The sequence below is a fragment of the Thunnus maccoyii genome, chromosome 1 (assembly GCF_910596095.1).
Source record: "Thunnus maccoyii chromosome 1, fThuMac1.1, whole genome shotgun sequence".
NCBI lineage: Eukaryota > Metazoa > Chordata > Actinopteri > Scombriformes > Scombridae > Thunnus > Thunnus maccoyii.
In genome coordinates, this window is record NC_056533.1 from 3,725,818 (window position 1) to 3,749,148 (window position 23,331).

Below are 23,331 nucleotides of genomic sequence, written 5' to 3' on the forward strand. Positions count from 1 at the left end.
ATGGAGTATCAATGCATGCATAAAAAACCTGAATGAGCACACATCCATACGCATACATGTACAGAGGCACACATGCACACGTTCATGCTCATAGATCATTCAGTAATCCCTCATGTTTAATAGAGTCAGGGACTCCCAGCCTCTCACCCTCCTCTCATTCATCTTCTCCTCCTCCCTCCTCTCCTCCGTCTCTTCCTCTGGCCTCTCAGACATTCATTACATAGTCTTGAAATGATAAAACTGCAGGGAATATGGAGGTTTGTGGCCTGCATGTCCGCTTTGAGGCGTACAGTAGAAACCAGCTTCATTTATCAGTCCTTTTCCTGACAGATAACTGGCCAGGGACAGCAGCCAGGACTCTGCATGCATGCGTGTGTGTGTGTGTGTGTGTGATCGCTCCTTCATCCTGGCATTGTTTTGCATTTGTGTCCATCCACCACCTTCTTATCTATTTTTTCTTGTACTCCACTGTTTTCATTCTGCAGAAAAGAAGGCGGTGAGCGTGTTTTCATACCTCAGATAAGTGCATGATATCTTCTATGTCACTATGATTGTTAGAAACGGTGCTTTAATTTGGCTAACTGATGATCACTGTGATAATAAGGTGATAAGTCACGGCGAGGTTTGTTTTCACATCAGCAGCTTCTTTTTTTAGGTGTCACATTTCTTAGGAGGTGGATATTTTGGGGTGTCCTGTCGGCCAAGTGGATGAAACTTTAATGATCCTGAGGGGAAACTGGGCTGACGGAGCTGCACAGAAAGACACAGGAAGAAAATGAAACAAAAAGCAAACATTAAACCTACTAATCACAAAAGGAGAACCTGCTCTGAAACTAACAATTCATTAGTGATGAATCTGTCAACAACATTTTACTTAAAATGTTTGAAATACAGTTTTATAATTTTTTTCTTTTTTTTTTCTAAATTCTGATGAAAATGAAATGGACGAGGCCTTTTTCATGTTTATAAATGGTCAGTTTTATAAAGGTTGAATATGTCAGATTTGTCAAAAGATGCCTGGAGGAATCCTGCCATTATTAAAATTTTCATTTTTCATTGGATTTCAGAATTTCACACATTACATTTTGTCATCTGGTAGATGCTTTTTTTTCCAGAGCGACTTGTAAGCAAGGCAAGACAATCAAGCGTTAGAGGACGATGACTCAAAAGAGCCGTGGTGCAAATTCTCAAGTAGCTGACTAGTGCAGTGAGAAAGAAAGGGTTTGCAAGTAGACATGTACACAAGAAACAACTATCAGCAAAGTGCTAAAAGGGTAAAGTATTGAGGTGTAAGAGGAAGAGCTGAGTTTCAGTCATTTCTTGAATGCACCATGGGAGTCAGCAGACCGTGTGGAGCTGTGTAGCTCATTCCACCATCACAGAACCACAAACGATAAGAATCTGTGATTTCATACCAGGCAGTGATGGTATAACCAGACGTTATTCAAAAAGAAAATAGCAATTCCATTCAATTATTTCATTTAAATATCGGCAGTAACAGTCTTCAATGCTGAAACCAGTGAATATTTGACATTTTTACCTAATGACCTAAATGAATAATCAATCTATTATCGAAATTGTTTGTGATTTATTTATTTTTGTAACTGATCAAACTGGTCATTAGTTCAGTCATTTCAATCACAGTGAAGAGAGTATTGTCTTGGTTGAAATTCTATAATGTTGTATTATTCCTTTAAAGGATAAGGCAGGTGATAAAATTCTAAATACAAACCAGCCAACAAAATGTGTATCAATGTGCCGCTGAAAATAGTCCCCAACAAAGGCACTACTTCCTCCTGTTTGATTAATGTTTGCTGAAAACGACAGTGCCCAGCTGTGTTAGGAAATTACTGAGCCTTTGTTAAGAATGAAATCATATGTCTGTGAGCTGTTTTTTAAAGATTTACACTTTCAGTAGGAACCAGTCAGCTTTGAGCTGGGAGCCACAGACAGAGTAGAGAAATAAGAAAGTATTGAGCGACAGACTAACACATTGGTGGTTTTGACAATCAGAAAAAAGTAAAATAGTGCCAGCTTTATCCTTTAATGCATATATCATCTTTCTCCCTTTTCCATCATTCCTCTCACTCCACAAACTAAGCAGTTCACCAAAGCATAAAATGTCCTGTCAGACATGTAGGTGATCTCATGAATTTCTTCCGTGTCCGTGTCTCATGAATTTCCAGAGAGAGAGACGTGGATTTCCAGTCTCTGTCTCTGGTGTGGAGGCTGCGTTCTGTCAGTTCTCTTTGTTCTTATGCTTCACCTTTATCGTCCTGTAAAATACCACCCCTCCAATTACACTCAACCCCCCCACTGCTCCTCATCTGTCTCCTCATCCCGTCATCCCTGTCTCCTTCTCAAGAGCCCAGCACCCCTCCTTTTAATTATTCCCTTCTGCATTATCCTGCTGCTCTTTGTTTGAACTGGCTCTGGGGTTAGACTAGTATTTGTGTGTGCATTCAGACATTTTCCTTCATTATCATGTAAATATTCGATGAGGGGGAGGGGGGAGTCTGCATGTCACGTCTTCATCAACAGATAAAGCATCAATTTCTTCTTCTAACCAAATACACATAAGACATTAAACTAAATCCTGTCATGATAGCTGAAGGAATACATTTTAAATAGATAATAAAGATGTAACATGGATTGAAAATGCAGATATAAATAAATAAGTAAGCAAAGGTCATTTCCCCTTCCTTGATCTGGGCTTGACTTTTATTGTTCCTGTAGATATCTCATTTCTCTCCATCGTATTGGCGTAGAAGTTCAGGAAAGCTTCTTGGAAGCTGCCCTGTCTGGGGAACCATTAAGTATGAGACAGCAGAGCAGGAGACTCAATCAACGCCATGAAAGTACATGAAAGTGCAGTGAGTGACAATGGTGCATTATTGATGATGCCATTAGCTCCAAGTGCAGGCTCTCCTTAGCTAATCCCAATGCAAACTTGTGGAGTAGAGCTTCCTGTCGGTTCAAACCTTACCGCAACCACAATTACCCAGAATTACAGCCGAATAAACAGATGAGAAACCTATTTGAAACAGTTTGGAGGACAACCAAATGTATAGTATTTCCACACATCAATTCAGAAGCCATTACACTTTCATCACGGATGTTCTTATTGGTCTTTCAGAGAGGGCGTGCCCTGCTCACTTCCTGTTGTTACATGTTGTCAGGAAGCAGGACAGAGAACCATTCCTGCTGTCAACATTTCTGAGTAGTTTTTAAAACAATGTTCAGTTCAGAAATGCAAAAGATGGGTTTGAGGCGATGTAGACACTATGTCACCATTATCTTGTTTATCCAGTGGTTCTGAGGGTTGATTATGTGAAGTAAGCATGTTCAAGCTTAAACCGGATAAAAAGTTACTTTTTAAGGGATTCTTGTTAAAAGTGTTTGTTTATGTCTTGTTTTTGTGTTTAAAAAAAAAAAAAAAAAAAGAATATTGGCCGATATATTGAATGGATTTTTTGATCTCTTGAATATTAGTATATATATACATCAGTATTGGTGAATCATTTGGGACCTGACTGACATAATGAATAGTAGTGAATGTAATTTGGGGACTGGATCTGAGCAAGTTTCATACATTGGAGACTAATGTATTAATGATTCAGTATCATTCATCAATACTGCCTTTAACTAAACATGTTTTCTATTTTGATTCATTGTTCATGGGCAAATCCTCACAGTGAAGAACTTGGAATCAGCAAATATTTGGTATTTTTACTTCATAAATGACAACAGATCGACAAAGCAATCAATCAGCTAATACTTTTCAGTAGTAAATGAGGCAGAAGAGCTGGTTGACCAGAGTCAGCCTCTTGAAAAGTTTGTCGGCTGTAAGCTTCACTTCTGTCTGTCTGCTGTGTCCTCAGGAGCTGGCCGACCTTCGCCATGTTCACTCTAAACTGAAGAAGCAGTTCCAGGAGAAGACGGCCGAGCTTGCCCACGCCAACCGGAGGGTGGACAGCCACGAGGCCGAAGTCAAAAAGCTGCGACTGCGGGTAGAAGAGCTCAAGAAAGAGTTAGGACAGGCTGAGGATGAGGTAGGAACATGGCTCCACCAATACACACTCATTCCAACCAACCAGCTAAATACTCACATGAGCATGCTAACACGCTCACAATTACAATGCTAGCATGTTGATGTTAACCGTTTTAGTTTAGGATGATAGCATGCTGACATTTGCTAATTAGCACTGAACACAAAGTACAGCTGAGTCTGATGGGAATGTGATTAGTTTTGCAGTAGCATTGCAACAGACATTATGACCAGCTGATGGTGCTAGATGACAGAATTTTACAATTCATCACCTGAGGAACACTGCTCTACATTTCATGGCAATCCATCCAATGGTCAAAAATGTTCCCCCCCATGGTGATGCTAGAGGACAAGTCAAAGCATCACCAAAGTCATTAGGAGTCATCCTCTGGGGACCATGAATGTCAGTGTACAAAATTTGGTGCCAACGCATCAAGAGAATGTTGAGATATTTCAGTGATTAAGTGAAAAGTTAGACCTGCTGATGGCAACAGAGGAAAAGTCAAATGATCACCAAAGCCATGAGAATATATCCTCTGGGGAAAACAAATGTCTGTACAATGTTACATGGCAAACCATCCAATAGTTGAGACACTTTTGTGTGGATCAAAGGGATGGATCTCTTCCTGTCACTCAAACCTAACAACACGACTAAAACCTCACAACATAAATATGAATGTGTTTAAGACAATGTCTGTGCTGAGTGAAGTTTTAAGGCCAGATACCATATTGTCATTTTTATTCATTTTCATTTTATTTTGTGGTATTTTTCAACCCGGGCCTTATTCTCATAATTGTGGCAGTTCCACCATGCAAGATCAAGGCCCAGGTTGAAAAATACCAGAATTTCCCTTTTAACGTTTCTACACGCATAAACCTAACTCTTACTGTACTGGCTGCAGGTAGTGTCATGTCAATGGACAGGAAACAGCATGCAGACATAAGAAATAGTAAAGGTGCAGTAGTGGGGTTGTTATGATCGGGGAGCAAATTCAGTGGAGCATCCTTGCGTGTCAATGCTTGGAAATGGAATGCTTGTCGATTTGAGATCCATGAGTTTGCATTTTTTTAAAAATAAGTCTGTGTGTGTGTGTGTGTGTGTGTGTGTGTGTGTTCCAGCTGGATGAGTCCCATAACCAGACGAGGAAGCTGCAGAGGTCTTTGGATGAGCAGGTCGAGCAGACTGAGAACCTGCAGGTCCAATTGGAACACTTACAGTCCAGGTGAAACAGTCACACACACACACAAGCACACACACACACACACACACACACAGTCTCTTGAATTCGTACTTGGCAGCTGATAATGGCAATATAACCATACAGAAACACACACACACACACACACACAGGGGCCAGCACATAGCAGAACAGATTTCAGATGAATATGCCAACAAGCTTCTCAGTGGCAACAGATACAATGTGTGTATCTTTGGAAAGTGTTTTGACAAAGAATTTGTACATTTCCACTGATGTCATTTCCTGTATTACACCAACTGACATATTGGTTGAGTGGGTTTCAAATGCAAAACCAACGCAGTCATCAGTCTCACTTCTAATGGAAACTATATTGCTCCTGGTAAGTGCACTGATCGCTGCTCATTCACAATCTCACCATCAGTTGTTAAGGGTTATTGTCTGAAAATTAACAAGGGAGGAACTGCAGCAAAAATTAATGGGCACCAATCAGTTAGCATTAATGACCCAAAGTGGAAATGTAATATCAGTGCAATATCTGCTGTATGTTTAGCAGCCTGACTTGTGTGTGTATGTAATGTAACATGTTCACTAACTGCCAAACAAGAGACAATATTACAGTTGCTATTAATTCACCAACCTTGTTACAATAAACCAGCCCAACCCCTGCATCTACAATCCCATCATAGTCCATTGTGCTTGAAAAAACTGAATGAGAAGCTGTGCAGCAAGTGATGGTTTAAAATCTGATTCACATATTTGTATATGTTTATATAGTTAACAAACTTTCTGAAACCAGTTGAGTTATTTGTAATACTGAGTGGTGTCTTTTGATGGTAGCGTACCTACCTAGCTTGCTAACCAGACTGAAATGCCATCATGTCAAGCTGTTTGGGGAGGGGGGCCCTTTTCTTTTGTTTTGTTATGACCCAACCAATCAGTAGTGAGTGATGTATGAAGCTGCAGTAGTGGTTGCGAGGAGCAGTTCATTTTTTTCACAACAACTAAGTAACATGACAGTTGAGGAGCTGTCATCTATCTCATACAGCTGTACTGATGTTATCCATGCTTGGCGCCATTTTTGTGGCCGTAATCTGTTGTCATGTTTCATGTTAGCAGCTACGTAGCCGGCTAACTATGTAGGAAGATAACGTCCCCATTAAGCTCGGTTTGTAGTCGCTCAGAACTGGTTCTTACAACTTGTTGTCAAATGTGTTTATAGCTGTTCCAAAGGACTTCATTCAAGGGTGAAAAGCCTACCGTCACAGAGAGGGGAGGGGGAGATGTGATATCGGGGAGACGTGATATCGTTTAAATACAGGTATAACAGAGCATATTGTCAGACATTATCTCCTGGAAGGCAGTCATAGTGTTGCACTCTGCTGTTCATGTGAAAAGTGACAGAAACAGTTGTGTCATAAATGAAAAAGGGGAGATAGGGAGAGAAGTTAAAACCCTGTTTCTCACACCCACACAGCTGACCAATCACTGCGTGAAGTAGGTGTGAATGTAGAAATGACTGTGCACAGCGCCCACTTTTCTGCCATCAGAAGGTTGCGGGGGGGGGGGGGGGGGGGGGGGGGGTTTGATGGGCATTTCTACCGTCCGACAAGCATGTCTGAAGAAGTATACAGCTACCTCTAATCCCGCATGCAAAGCTCTTATTGGTTGATTGTCTCTGCAACTGGGAAGAAGTCAAATGAGCACGACCCAACATAGTTGACATTTAGCCTTTAATAAGGCCACTATCTACTGTACGTCACTACTCCTAGTACTTTTATCACTACTGATGCTTCCCACACACTGTATGCTGTCAAATTTATTTCAGCGTTCCACTCTAATAGATTTGCCCCTTTTAAATAAAAAAGGATTTATTTATACTTCTTTCTTTCTAAACTGTAAATGCAGAGTCAGTCTAGGATTCCAGAAGGCAAAAACGCACCATAATATATGCTCCGCTAGTATCTTGTTATCAAAATTCACAAGGACATTGAACTATGTTACAAAGAGGCTTATGCTAAACTTAGAATTTTTGTACTCTAAAGCAAGAAGGGCGCCCTATTTAGCAACAGCACACACACTCTCAAACACTCCTAGACAGCCATGAAGGCACCTACTCAAAACACACTGTGCTCAGGTGTGTGTGGGATATGAAGCTGACAGCCTACTTGTAGCTGCCAGGCTCACTGTGAGCCTCGGCACTCACTTCTCTTACTATTTAGAGATTAGCTTCTTTTGCTCTCAGTGTGTGTATGTGTGTGTGTGTGTGTGTGTGTATGTGTGTGTGTTTGTGTGTTATTGCCTGTCACTTACTTTAGCTCTCACACTCTATCAGCTTTGCACAGTCCTCAGCTCCGTGCTCTCTGCCTCTCCCTCTGCATTCTTTCCATTTTCTCCACGTCGTTGCTCTGGCACCCGGCAGCCAATCGCCGAGCTCCCAGTCGCAGGTTACCCTAGTAACAGAGAGCTCTCTCATCGCTCCGCTGTGTGGAGGAGTGACAGGCGTGTCGGCATGGTAACGGCTTCAGAGACTGACACAAATCTGTGTGTGTTCTCACAGAGGGTGTAGCTTAAGCTCTCCTTCATTCTGTTTTTTATTTTAATTCATTCACTTTCTTAGAGACTGCTTGACCAGGGTGTGTGTGTGTGTGTGTGTGTGTGTGTGTGTGTGTGTGTGTGTGTGTGTGTGTGTGTGTGTGTGTCTTCTGTCTGAGCATCACTGTATGTGTTTGTTTCATCCCACCTAAAGCTGTATTATAATTTGAGTGTGTTAAAGCTCATCCTTCATGTTGACGGATGGCCCTGTTCTCTCTACATCACTCCATCCTGTTGGCGTGTTTTATGATATGTACCACTAACACAAGAAAGCATACACAGAATGTGTGTGCATGTGTCACAACCTGTACTGCGAGTACTGGATCACTGAGTTTTAGTGTTTTTCCTAAACCACAATATTAGGAACTATATGTGTGTGTATTAGTGGTGTAACGGTGCACAAAATTCACAGTTCAGTATGTACCTTGGTTTTGGGGTCATGGTTCAGTACAATTTCAGTACAGCAGAAAATAAAAGAAAGGTAAAAAGTAACATTTCAGTCCTTTTATTTTGAAAAATGTAAATATCCAACAATGACTCATTGGCCAGAACTATTATTGAAACAGTTTAGTTGTGCTGCAGTGGAAAAGACAACAACCTTTCTGTTTACTGCACAGAGTCAGGACACCTGCTGACAGCTGTTTTATGATGATCTATGGTCACTCAGAACTGATTCTTACGACATGTTGTCTGACCTTGTCGGAAATCAAATGTGTTTATAGTTGTTCCCAACTGCAAAAGCAGAGTCAAAGCTGACCGTCACAGAGAGGGAAGGGCTAAACCAGTTAGCATACATCCATGAGCATGCTACAGCTAAGTGGTGCGCTGCCAAAACATTCCAGGTGAAACTCGCACTCTAGAATTACTGTTCTGCATGTCAGTAGTAAATAGATTATGAAACTATTTTGACAGTAATTGTTTGGGTCATGGAGTGTACTGAACCAAGGAAAGTCACATGCCGAACCATACATCCTGTACTGAACAGTTCACGACGAGTACACATACCGTTGCACCCCTAGTGTGTATGTGTGGGATCTAGCATTTTGAAGCTTGACCTGTACCGGTAACTAAGTCTGTATTCAGACCAACACCATAAGGTGTTGCGGCACACCTCCGCAGGGTTGAGTAGAGGGGTGTGGGCGTGTTTAATTGTTCTCTAGAACATAACTGCTGTGGAACAATCATAAAATAATGATTTATTGATCTGTTTCACTTGCTATCTCACTACTACCGTTCCCTCTCCAGCTGGCTCAACCACAGCCTCTCTCTCTCTCTCTCTATCTCTCTGTCTCTCTGTCTCTCTCTTTCTCTTTTTCTCTCGTCTTTTTTAAAATGAGTCAGGAAGCCGACAGTAAAGTCTGACTATACTTTTAAAGTTACCAAACAAAGAGAAATGTCCTCCCCTCCCCCTAGTAACATCTTTGTCCTCCCTCATGGCAGAGTTTACAGCTCTGATCAGTCTGATCTCCAGCTGTGATTGGCCACTGCAGCCTGAGATCAGGTCGGGTACATCCAAAAGTTGACTCTGGATCAACTTTCTCGCTGCGGGCCTGTGTGGCACCACTACGGCGAAAACCCCCACAGCCTAAACACACTACCCCCATTGTAATGAATGGGAGGACTGGTGTTTAGTCTGAATACGGCCTAAAAGTCAGGATATCTTGGTCCCTGCTGCATTGATCGTTCCCTTTTTTTTAAATCTATCTCTTTAGAGTCCCCCAACTTTAAGAAGTGCATTTTGAAATTGCTATAATACCCTTATAATATCCTCTCAGTATCTGTGTCAAAATAATATAAACCCAAGGTTCCCTTACTAGCCTTTTCTAGGGCTTTCGGTTTTTCAATAAACTGGAATGTTATCACAGATTTGTGTTCCCAAGGTCAAGAATGAACCTTCATGTATTTTGTTGTTCTGGTGAAATTAAAATAATCAGGGGGCACATGGACAAAATTAATCAACAGAATTAGCTGTGTTAATAGTGACTAGCTGATGGAACTCAGTAGTCTGACTACTATTGTCATCGCAGATCCCATGCAAAGCGGGTATGGATACTGTCAAATAACATGTTTCTCTTCGTAGTTTAATTGTGAAAAAGGTCTGCATCGTTATCCCATGCAAGCTACAAGATAACGACGATATGATACACTTAAGAAGTATGTTGAAATTAAGCACGTTTTCCTCCCCTCTGTAACAAGCAGCCAATCAGGTGTATTCAATGTTAGCTAAGTGAATCTGAATTTCTAGCGTCAAACTGATCCGCATTAACTGTTGTCAGCAGTGATGTTGTCATTGTGTTTCTTATTAATGTCAGATATGAAAGTAACACCTAATGTAAGATTATATGTGCAGTAAGCACACATATTTCCTTTCTTCATATGTTATGTGTTGTGTTTGCTCAACAGGTGAATGTGTGTATCAGGACAGTGAATGCAGCTACATTTACATGAATGTTAACTGTTTATTAAATATCATTATATATTTAGGCAAATAGTTAAGCTCAAGCACTTTTTTCAGTATTTTTGGAGGGAGGGAGGGAAGGGATGTATATAATATTAACTGTTCAAATCTTTTATATATGTATATATTTATATATGTGTATTATATCTAATACACCTCTAAAGCTTATGTGTTGCTTTTTAGAATTGTGGATTAAATGCATGATGTCTTCCAAGCCTCAGTATTATGATATGATATGTGAATTATATTAAACTAATTTGTTGACACAGAGTAATTGTATCTTAGCAATACAATATCAGCATCTTCTTATTGCCTGTTATTACTGAAGCAATTATGTCTTCTATGGAGAGGTGGTAAGAGACAAATATGGAGGAGAGAGAGGCAGCCGTGCAGCCAGAGGAAGTGTATCTTTGTCAGCAGTATTAAGCTGAGCTTCTGCAAGTGAGGATGTCAGTCAGAGGGATAGATAAGAGTTGGCTTGGTAAACATGTGAGGAGAATTTACTGAAATACACTTCATTTCTTTGCATGTATCATTAATTAACTGTCATGCAGCAGTGTTTGAACTAACCTCAGTCATGGGTTTGTTTTAAATACATATTGTACATCCCTTTCATAGTGTTGCAAAAGTAGTCATACCAGGCATATATGTATTTAATTATTTGCAAAAATTGCCTTTTATGAATTTGGGCCCCTGCCCCTCTAACATCCTCTGCACGTCCCTGCCATATGTATTGTAAAGTGTAGCTCTAGTCTCAGAGTCGCAGCCAGCCTTTATGAGGGATCATACATTGTTATGTTGTCACATGCTTTCTTGCTGGTGTCATAGGAGGTAAGGTGATTGTCTGGTAACCTCCTCCACTGCGTCCATGGTTCCACCTTACTCGGCAGACTTGCCTTTATTCATCCCAAACACACCGCTGCATTAAAGGAACAGTAGTAACAACTGACCTTGTGTTCTGAGTTCACTGATTCTTGTTTTTAACATCCTACTTGTTTGTCCACATAAGCTAGTCCACAGGAGCAGGTCAGCAAATAAATCATGAGATAATATAAACTGCAGCGTGCACATCTCCCACACTTGCGCTGCATTCACATGGATTGGGGCAGATGGTAGACAGCAGACGGACAACGCCTTCTGGACGGCACAGGAAAGACAAACAGAGAGTTTGGTGAAATGGCAGGACCCAGCCAGCCGTTCCCCCACATCTTCGAAAATGTCAAAGCAAATTTCCAAACAGACATTATTTGGATAAACTGACCACATATTGGGAATTTAAATGGTTATTTTCATGCTGCCATATGTCAGCTTTTCTTGTTAACATCTTCATAAGCGGTATAGGATGGTAACTGCCCCTTTCATAAAAGCATATTTCTTTTTTTCATATTTTTAATATTTATTTATTTATTTATTTTGTTTTCCAAAAAGATCAGATATAATCCTGACATTTACCATGCATTTTTTTTACACTGAGGAGAAAACACCTGCTGTTTTGGTCACTTTTCAGAGTTGTAAAATCCTGTTTAACAGTATTATAAGGTGTTGTGCAGTGTTTTGGTGTCTGATAAACCTTCAAACACTTGGATCTCTTACTCAAACAACCTCCCTTATGGGAGTTTAGGGTGGGGCGGCTGATCGGCTGGTGAGCTCAGCTGTAACTGGCGGGAGGCGGCATCAGTTATTATTGTTGGTAATGAGAAATGTTACCTATGATTATGAGTTGATGCTTTGGCCTGAAATGCCAACTAGTTGACTCTAAATATCCTGATTGGGGTATAACCCTGCTGCCTGGATTGTATGTCATCTTCTTGGAGATATCTGCAGCCCTACATAACTGCCAGTGTTCCAGATACCAGTGTTCAGTCCAACTATAGAAGGTGAAGTCTAAACTTTGAATTCAGATAGGTAGATGAGGTCATGACGTCATGTCTGGGCTAGCATCTTTTCCACTAGCTCTTGTAATTCAATGGTTCATTCATATTTCATTGGTTTTTCTGAAAAAACGAAGCATGTACTTTTCATATTCTAAAAAAACTCTGCTTCCTCTATGAAGTGAAACAACTATTATTTTGTGTGCACAGAAGAAACTAAAGCTCCCATGAAAAACTACCAACGCAACAGCACTGGTACTTGGTTTCATCCATATCCATAAAACTCCCCAACACTTTCTTCTAAATCTCTTTTTCACCTATCTAATTGTAAACTGTGCTGTGTCAAAACAGTGTTCATTCTTCTCTGTCCTGCTGTTATTCCAGACATGTCTGAGCTAGCTGCGCCCTCTCAACTTACTGATTGGACTCTCCTCTTCTGTCACGCCGTGACGTTTAGCCCACGAACATATAGGACTTATAATAACACATAAGTATTGAAAAAACAACCATATTAGATCATTATCATAGTTACACATGTTAATGGAATATTAAATGAGGTTTTCTTACTTCTAGAACAGAACCCAGAAGTTCCAGTGTTAGTTTGTCTCTCTATGCACTCACACAGCATTTTTATCCAAAGTGCTTTACAATTTGCCTCTCATTCACTGATTCTCACACACACACAATGACACCATCAGAAGCACTTTAGGGTTCTGTTTGTGGCCCAAAGACACTTTGACATGTGGACAGGATTAGCTGGGGACTGAACCACCAAACCTGCCATTAGTTAAGGACCCTGCTCTACCCGCTGAGCCACATCCATCCCAGCAGTGACACAGTTGTCCCCTGGGAGTTGCCACAGCTGGTTTGCACCCAATCTGTCAGAAGTTTTCTCCTGTGGTGAGTAATGTTAGGAAAAGACCTCTGGCAGAGATTACTGTCTTGATATACTTTATGTATAATACTGTGTTAGTTTTTAAACTAAACATGACCTGATGCATCATGGCCACACTGTCGCTCTCACAGGATCGATCTCCTCATTACTCACTGAGAGAATGACCACAACACAGTTTGGGAAAATGGATGCAGGCATGTCTGTGTCTCCATCCTCCCTGTCTTCATCGTGTCTCTCTCTTTAGATTAATAGTCATTCATGTCTGTAGCTCTGCCAAGTGTTTTTAGGCTCAATAGAAAAGCTTTTAGTGGTGGAGCCGGTGTTGTGGTCCAAACACTTTTCTAGTTTATCTAGCAGTTGCTCTGACTCTCACCGGGCTGCCTGCTGACTGACAAATTCACACAGGAGACAGACTGAGAGAAAGAGAGACTGAGAGGAGGAAAGGAGGGGGAGACGGAGAAGGAAAGAAGGTGAGAAGATCAAAAGGAGGGGAGGTGAAGGAAGCAGAAATGGAAGTGGAAGCTAACTAGTTATGTGGATATGGTTCGCTCAGTTGTCACCACGTATCTGAAATGTAGAAATCTGGTGGAGTGATAACAGGTGTTGTATATGAGGGGAAAGGTAACCGCTGTCTCTGTTCAAATGTGGTCTCTGGTGTCGGATGTGAACATCAGTTCAGTCAAAATTCCACTGAAATCATTGAAGCGTTTCTCTGAGGCAGCAACTGACATATTACAAGCAGACATGACAGAAGAGAGCAGCTGAACAACTCAACAGAAAAGTTTTATTTTTTGTGTCGTCATTTGCACAAAGTCACAGCATATATTGAAAAATCGGACCAGTTGATTGTTGCAGTAGGGTGTTCTTTATCAAGCAGATTCTTACTCTGTCCGTCATTTGAGATTAGCTTGATGTGATGTACATGTTGATGTTGTCAAGACAAGGTTAGAAATCTCTTTAAATGTGTGACCAGTCTGTCTGCAGGGAGTTCAAACAGTCTGAGTTCAGGTAAGACGGACAGACAAGGCTGTGTGCTACGTCTGTGATAAGGCAACTCCGGAAAATATCCGGACCTGATTCTCTGGACATTGTCTGGAGTTCATATGTGGAAACGGCTCAACTGAAATGCATGAAAGGATTTAAATGTCCTCGACCTTAAAGAAAGCTGAAGCTGTGGTGCATCAGTCCATCCAACCATCCTCAACTAGTGTGTTTAGGCAAAACAAGGGTAGCAAAGGAAAAATTGGACACTGAGTAGAATGTGTCCAAATCAGATCTGTTTTTATATCAAACCAAGCTTTCATCTTTGAAAGAATCAATAGCCATTAGTTTTTTTTTTAAAATCAATTGGAAATGCATACAGCTTAGGGTGAAATGAGATTTTCATTTTAGTGGCTCACTGGAGTGAACTCCATGTAGATCACATCTTCAACGGTAGATTCATATGTCTTCAGCATAAATAACTCCAGTGATATTGAAGATGTCAGTTTCTTTTTAGAATCTCCAACACACATTTATACACATTAGCCAGGTTAACATCCAAATGTAGCACAAATTTTAACTGAAATTTCAGAAACTCAAGAAAAGAAAATCCATCCAATACTATTTATTGAGTATTAATAGTTGAGCACTTTGAAGTTAACAGTTGGTGGCGCTGATTCTCCTGTCGAGTGCAGTAAATCACAAAAGAAGAAGATGGTGCACCATGATAATGTCATAGATGTATAATAAGAGCTGGATAGGGCTCCACCGCTCAGCCTGGCAGCTAATTTTTCCCAGTGGCCACTCGCGGTATTGCAGTGAAAAACCCCCTGTGGCCCAAAGAGCATTTTTCCCATCGACCACCATTGTAGAAGAGACGTCTGTAAAACTGTTGACAGGACCCCTCGAACTGCATACAAGGTCAATTATGACTCTTTCTGTTATGAACTTTTGATCCATGGAGGTTTTGTAATTGTAAAACTGTCCTCGAGCCGACAAAAGTGATTTAAAAATCCATGACGTCATCACAATGTAAAGTGTATGGGCTGAGCGGGAACTCGTGGGCGGGGCCAGCGGGGGAAACACTACTGCGCACATTCAGTGGGCCGCACAACGCAGAAGCAAACCCGGATGCTAGAAACTTTTTTGGCGGATGCACCAGCCGCGCAATTCCTATAAGACTGAATGGACACCATGAATGTTAAAGGTTACTTTATTGCCAAAGCTAAATATATCCAACATACTATTGGATAGGTTTCACACAAGAAAACAAAATAGATCATCAAATGACAACAGACTTTTAACAATACAGTCCATTAGAACAAACATATATACAGAAAAACAAACTGATTTAGGTTGTGGCAGGCCGATACAGGTTTTGCAACCAAGAGAACTATTTTGCTGTTTTTTCACAAGACATAGAAATTTCCTCTCATTTGTGTGATGGAGGATTTCTGGACATAATGATAGTGGCTTTGTGAAGACATTCACCTCTCATTTCAGACTATTTTCTGTTCTCAATGAGGAAGTGTTGGTAATTCTATTCCTAGGTCAGGAACTTTTCTTTTCAATTGTGTATGATTTGACTGAGTGGGATTCTGTATGTGTGTCTCCCTGTCAGACTGCGGCGGCAGCAGCAGAATCCTGGTCTGTTTGGGAAGATGCGATCGGCTCGGTTCAGCCCTGAAAACCCAGAGGGCCCGACCAGCGACATGGACGAAGAGGAAGAGGAACTGCAGCTCCAAATCCCATGACACACACACACACACACACACACACACACACACACACACACACGGTAAATGCATACAGTGATACAGGATATCATTTTACACAAACATCAGCAGTCACATAAAGGAGGTGAATATTGTTGCTGTTGGGGGGGAAACTTTGTTTCCTCAAAAACACAACTTTTCACAGCCGCAGGAAACAGCCATGTTTTGCTCAAACATCAAGTTTTGAAAGAATGACATTTTGGGAAATATTTTACCCAGAGTCAGATCAGATGATCAGTATCACTTTTATCTCAGTACATCCAGTACAGACAGATCCTGGTTGAGATTGACCCAAACAGTAAAGTTATGACTGTAAAAACCAAAATAATGAGCTCAAGAGGTTAAAACGCTCAGTAGAGCTGAGGTGAACTGCAGAGTTTGAGATAATTCTCTGTGTGTTTTTTACTATTAGCGACACCTTTCATATTGAATATGGTCATTTGATCCAGTGTTCATCATAAGTCCAGCTGCTGAAAACACCTGCACCCATGGAACAGATGTCCCAGTGATGCATGAATAATGATGTGCACCTTTTGCAGTTTATGTAGCGTTGATTCTTTCCTGCGATCAGTCAATTGATTAGTCATTAACCTTGTTAGTCCATAATTGACTTAGCCTAGCTTAGGTCAAAAATGTGAAGCAGTTTTTACAGGTGTATTTTGTCACTTTTGATGGAGATAGGCTAGCAGTTTGCCCCCTGCTTCCACTCTTTGTGCTAAGCTAGGCTACACACATCCTGGATTCATTATCAGTTAAAACATGAAAACATTGATGTGACAAAGTTCCCACCTAACAGCAATATGATAAGCACACACCTAATCATTACACAGAACATACACAGTTCTACACACACACCCAGACATACTGGCATAGACACACAGCAGCAAGATCAAACCCAGCAGGAGTGTGATGGATATTCAAACAGGATGGCTGGACAGTGTAATGCTGAATGAAAGGATCTTTCTTCAATGAACTTATTGATGAACTTCCACCAAACCACTCTAGCAGAGGCCGACACCTACCATCTTTTCAGTGTACTCACTCACTCTTACCTCACATCATCACAAGCATCACAGCTGTCCCGTCTGAACTGTGCTACTCTACTAAAACAAGCCTCAACCCCACATCTACATCAGCAGTATTAACCCCGCTCTGTTCCTGATGCTCTCCCCAGCTGTCAGCTATGTCCCTATGAGCTTCAAGGTGTTTATTGATATATCACAAGGAAATATCAATCACTTAAACAATTGACATGTTGTTAAAATGGTCTGCCACATTTTAAGCAGTATTTGTAAGTATTTTTCTCCCAAATATTGAGGATTCACCATTTCTGATATCTTTCAAGTTCACAACCAATGCTGGGGGCACACTGCACAGTGTTTAGCCTGAGTATAGCTACAAGTTGGATAGAATTACAACCACTCCCCATTCACAGCCCACTCAAACTGAGAAAACCTGCTCCAGTTTGTCCAATAGTACATTTGTTGAACTCTGCCCTTCAGGTGCAAAAACGTTCACAATTTATTTGACTTTTTTCTTTTTTCTTTTTTTTTTTTTTTTTACAATAAAAAGACTGTAACATTGAAAGATATCTTGTTGATATGATTCGTTTGGACGCTGAAGCTTCATATTAGCTTCAGATAAACTTTTAAATACATTTTTGCACAGAAGGAGGACTGTGGATTTTGTCCCCCATCACATTGAAACCAATGTTCATTTGGGTTCCTGACTGTTGTTTTAAGACAGACATTGTGACAGAAAAAATGTGAACCCATCATTTAAGATACAGGCTAAAATTTTATCATGAAAACATACAAAATTACAACCAGCTACCAGCAGAGAGTCCAGGAATTTACTGGCCAAGACATAGTCTGGCACATCGCCACCCTGTAAAATGTCAAACTGTCATTTTCACACTTTTTTTTGTGAAGAGACAAGACTAGGTCAGAACCTAGTACAAGGCTGGACCGTGTACGGTCAGTGTGTGAAACTGTGTTCAGTGTGTTACAGGTCAGTGGTCGTGTCTATAATGTGAATTCCTGGATATTAAATGTTCATCTGCAATTTTCTGTGGTGGTCCCAGTAATATTTGCTGGTAAAGTGTACTGAAGTAGCATCACATGACATGGTTGAGCTACGTTTGGTTATAAATGTAGTTGCAAGAACAATATTTTCCACTCATATCTTGGGATGTCTGATTTGAAAGAGACTAATTTCTAAATTCTAATTATAAATATTCTAATTATCTGTTAACTCCCTCTGCTCTTTCATCTGTGTCACTCTGTGGATGTCTCTTGTTTTTCACTCTATTGAGTGTTTTGTCAGACTGATGGTTATTTGAGGTGCTTTAACTGTGCGCTCTCCCTCATGCCTCTATGCGCCTTTTTTCTGCCTTTTTCCTGGTCGTTGACCATGGAGGCTGTGGTGGAAATTGTAAATCAGCATTTGGGTGCAGACTCAGGAGGTTTATCTCTGCCTGATTATCACAGTTACAGTCAAATCAAGCGCACCTCCAGAGCAGCCGCCCCACACTTAACTGATATAACAGCTACATGAGTTGCATGTTTTACCTGCAAGACTCCTGTTTTAATGCTGTTGTTCATCGTTTGTGATGTGAAAACATCGGAGAAATAAAAGGCTTGCATCCTGGTATTAGTTCAGTTAAAAAATCCAAACGCACCACGGAGCCTCTCTCCTGCCGAGTGCTGACAGCGCTGCCAAATGGACAGTCGCTGATACGCGTCTGTTTAAACAGGAGTTTAGCCGACTTCTCTGCATTTAACACCAGAGCTCAGAGCAGGAAATATAGTCACTCTGTGTAGCGCTGCTGTCCTCCACTTCCATCATCTCACGCCAATTCATTTTGAAAGAGCAACAGCCAATGGGGACACATCAACACTCAGCCAGCCGACCAATGGTGTAACATCATCACTCACTCACTCACTTACAGACAACCGTGGTTACAGGGCTGGTTCATGGCCAGTCCAGCCAAAAAGAAGTAATAGGAGTAACTGTAAAAACCAAAACCACATACTTAACTGCAGAGTGTTTGGGGGTAAATGTGACCTATATGGAGTAAGTAGTCCTGTAACTATATGGCATTCTCATGTAAATGTTTCAATCTGATCATTTCATTGTGTAGTGTGTTCCCAGCATGACTGCAGCTGCTCCCTGACAATAAACAAACAAGAGTGAATGTTAGAACATGAGCTAAGTAAGTGAATGTAACACATCCATGTAAAAAGAACAGACTCATCATGCATTAGTGTAATGTTACACATGAGGGGAGAAGTAAAATCTCTCCCTAAGTGTGTCTGTTAAGGAGGCCGTGAATGTCCACTAAAGGCCCGGGCACACCAGCATTTAAAAGATAAGGCTGATGATTTTCTATATTTTTCTTATTGTCAACGAATCTCATGTGCAGAACCAAACCTACAATCAACTCATCCTACTTACAAGTATTGTGTGTGTATCCAAAGTCTGATATATCTTATTCCTCTGTGCTGTAGACCTCTGTTGTTGTCAAGAACTATTAAAAACCCTCTCAGTGAGCCACACTGCTGCACTGGGTGACATGATCCTTCGTGGCTACAGTAGTTTGTTTAGAAACGGCTCCAAAGAGTAAAAATAGCGATAACGTAGTAACCCGCCACTGCACGTGCATGGAAATGTGGTTCTGTCTACAGCTTTGCTAGTTTGTCGTGCTACATAACACAATCTCTTGACTTGACTTGAAGAACTTCAGTACAAAGCTCAAAGAACTGTTGTAGCGCTTCCATGTTCCAGGCTAGCTAGCACGTTAGGGATTAGCTAGCTACAGTGCTTCACCAACCAGCCCTGCGATTAGCCACTTCGTCACCAAGCCTTTATTTCATGTGGATGTGCACATGAATTTCACTGCCATTTTCTGGTGTGACCGGGCCTTAATGAACTCTGAAACTGAATATTCAAAAGCTGTAATTTATTAGTGTTGTACTTTATGAGGAAGAGCCTCAAACTGATGTATTTTAGGTTTGGTTCTGGTTTGAATGTTTGTTTGTTTTGTTCAGTCTGAATAGGCATAGCAAGACTGATGGGCAGATACTGTTAGAAGTGAAGTTTCCTTTTTCTGCATACACACAAAAGGGTCGACATCCAGATTTACAGTCTACGAACCAGTAGAGCCAAACCTTTCCAGACAGCAAAGGCTAGAAATACAAGCCAAGTTCTGTTGTTGTTCTGGTGATGCAGGTGTGCTTTTTTTAATGTAGCCTTTATGCTGATGTTCAGTATTTGAAAATATTGCAATTTTCTTGGAGAAAAATCCCACAAATCAAAAGTATGTAAGTCTCCAAAGCAGCATCATGGGATAATGAAGCCCTGGCCAGTGAAATTCCTGTAGGCTGAATACTCTCCTTTAAGGCAACCCGTGTATTCAGCAGTAAGGGGGAGTTTTGGAAACACACAGTGTTGGACTGAAGAGTTCATTTATTTGTGCAAAACTCATCTGTGTTAAATCTGACGTCTGTGAAAGAGTTCCAGTCTAGCAGTGGATAGACGCGGTTGTGAAAGCAATAAAACACTCATTTATCTTCCACCACCATCTAATGTCACTCTCTGCCTCGGCCTCAACTCTGACGCTGGAAGGGGACCAAGATATTTTTACTGATCAGGATTCTGAACTATTTATGTTGTCGTTGTTATCGTTTAGTTTTTATAAAAATGATCTGTACCACAGTGGTTTTGTATCAGCTCTATAAATGTCAACTGTACATATAAAAAAAAAAAAGAGTAACTGTGTCATTTTTTCTCCATATGTATTCATAATGTGTTTCAAAGTAATCATGTCTTTTTATTTGGTGAACACTTTCCAGAAACCAGTGGCGCCTCATTGTTTATAGTTTCAAAGTTGTTCTTCAGGTTTCTCTCAAAATCTACAGTTTTCCTAATGAGTGATTTAAGGAAACCAGCAGTGATACTGTTGGTAACTTTTCACTGTCAGGGTATTTCTAGTGTGTTTATTAAATACGTCTGACAATCCGAAAAAAAAGGCTAAAGTGGACTCGGAGGAGAAATTGGTGTTAAATGACTATATTTGTTGTTGAAATGAAATGAAAGATATTTATAGAAACCACAGGGGGTTTCCTGTCCTTAAACACTCATCTTTGCCATTTAAAATATTTTCATTAATACAGAAAATTTAGAATTGAGGTATTCTAAAGTAAAAAAGTAAACATGTTTGTAATGCACATCAGCATATGCTGTAAAAACGTTGTACTTCCATAAAAGTGTGGAGCTCACAAGAGAAAGATTTTCAAAAAGAACGGTCAAAGCTGATGACTGACTTTGACTCCTTAATATTTACACCAAAAATCTGGATACAACATTTCCCCTCAGGTTACCCTGTGCAGTTTCTTGTAAACAAACAAAAGTTGTTTTGTGTTGTGTTCCTCACAAAACCTGAGTGCTTTTCCTTCCTCATAAAACATTTGCAAAGCTGATTTTTAAATAATTCCTTTAAATCCATGTTTACTAGCATGCAGTCTTCTTCTCTGTCTTTGTTGGTGCATTGTTGCATTTCTTGGCTCCTGTAGATCATTGGTATAGTGTGAAATCGTTTGCAGGACTGTGTTGTGTCACTTGCATGCACAAGACAAACAAAACAAGGACCCACTCACAAAAAGACTGCTCCATAGCACTATTAGAGGTCAGAAAGTCCACAAGGTACCTTCAGTCTAACCCACAGCATCTTTTTGTTAGACCTTCTCTTCCTGATAAACACCTACATCTTTCTAACTGCATGCCCTGACTCTGTAACAGGCTTTCTGCTGTAAATGTATGGTCTCCAAGCCTGAGCTGAGGTAACCCTGATGGCACCAATTCATCATCAACTGAAATATTAACACAACTTGATAAATGTATATTTTATTTTCCTAGATTGTTAAGTAAAATCTGTGCAGCCCAGTGAATTTCATAATAATAACAATGATAAATTTTATTTATACAGCACTTATAAAGTGCTTTACATGATTGAATCCAGATTAAAATAACAGAGGTAAATAAAAACCAGACAAATAAAAGAAATACAAATTTAAAAGGAATAAAATACCCAACAATAATATGAGATAAAACTATAAAAACAATAATAATAAAACAGATAAGACATGCTGGAAATAAAACAGCAAAAGGCCTTTTTAAAAAGATTAGTTCTTAGAAGTGATTTAAAAGATGTCGCAGATTCTGCAGTCTGACTTGTTAAGACTGACAGAAGCAGAAAAACATTAAAACAAGCTGACAGCTACACAGCTGTCATCTAATCATGTCGATCCAATATTCACTTGCTTTTTAGCTCTGTTTTAGTCTCCAGACCAACACCTGAAACATCTCTCTCTTTAGCTGCTAAATGCTCCACTATGTTCACCAGCTGGTTATTTACTTTGCTGTTCGGTGCTGAGCAGCTAGTGTACAGTTACTTTATCAGAACTTTTTCACTGCAGCTGCCTGTTGCTGCTGGAAACAATGCTTCTGAGACCAAAACATTAAATTTACTGTAAGACCAAAACAAAGTGCTCAAAGCGGCTAAAAAGAGTTGGGTATTAATTCTCAGATGTTATCACTGTGAGTGACATTAAACAGTAATTTGATTTAAAGCTAATAATTTATGAGCAATACAGAAGATGTTTTATGTTGGACATACAGTATAACCTCCATGGTAGAACAAAAGGCTGAGTAATGACAGCAGCCCAGCACGAGAGGGTAAAAAAGCCAGAAAGTTAGAAAATATGAGACAAAGGAGTTGGAGCGAGAAAGAGCGTTAAACTCACACACACTGTTGTGGTGTGTTTGGCAGTGCAGACTGTGGTGTACTGCAAAAAGCAGACACAGTAATGAGATTGAACCTCAGCCTGACTCCCCACACACAGCATGGGAGAACAACTCACATCTCCCTCTGAGATCATATTCATCACACTGTGTGTGTGTGTGTGAGAGAGAGAGAGAGAAGCCAAGACATATAATGAATGTTTTACCTTTGTGTGGACTGGAGTCAGAGTGACTGAAATCACAACTCTGGCTCTACACTTAAATGTGTGTGTGTGTGTGTGTGTGTTAATGTATGTTTTGGGCTTACTTTGCATAAAGCAAAGAGTTGTATATGGACAGTTTAGACATACAAATGTGTGCAAGTATTCACCATGGTGCCCTTGGGATAACTGCAAACACACAGCGTGCCCATACACTCAAGCTGTTAGCAGTGGATGATTGTGTGTGAGAGTGTGTGTGTGTGTTTGTGTGTACAAAGCCTGGAGCCTAGTTCATTATGTTAATTTTCTCAGGGTCTTTCTCATTAGGCCAGTAATGGCTGACAGCAGGAAGGCAGAACATTACATTGATCCCTCTATAATTATTCCACACTACCACAAGATCTCCTTGTATGCATGCACCATATATATATGTGTGTGTGTGTGTGTGAGCGTGAGCATACATGCTTATGTATCACTACAAAATAAAAAACTACGTAAAAATGATTCATTG

The 23,331-nt window shown here is 40.4% G+C and overlaps 1 protein-coding gene across 1 annotated transcript in view; it reads left to right on the top strand.

Moving 5' to 3' along the window:
- ccdc102a (coiled-coil domain containing 102A) overlaps window positions 1-17,401 on the top strand; it is a 42,504-nt gene extending 25,103 nt beyond the window's left edge. Inside the window, exons 7-9 of the mRNA XM_042416646.1 lie at window positions 3,882-4,052; window positions 5,168-5,271; window positions 15,666-17,401. Coding sequence (XP_042272580.1) covers window positions 3,882-4,052; window positions 5,168-5,271; window positions 15,666-15,798 — 408 coding nt within the window. The 3' untranslated portion in view covers window positions 15,799-17,401. The remainder of the gene's footprint in view (window positions 1-3,881; window positions 4,053-5,167; window positions 5,272-15,665) is intronic.
- Window positions 17,402-23,331: the final 5,930 nt, after the last annotated feature.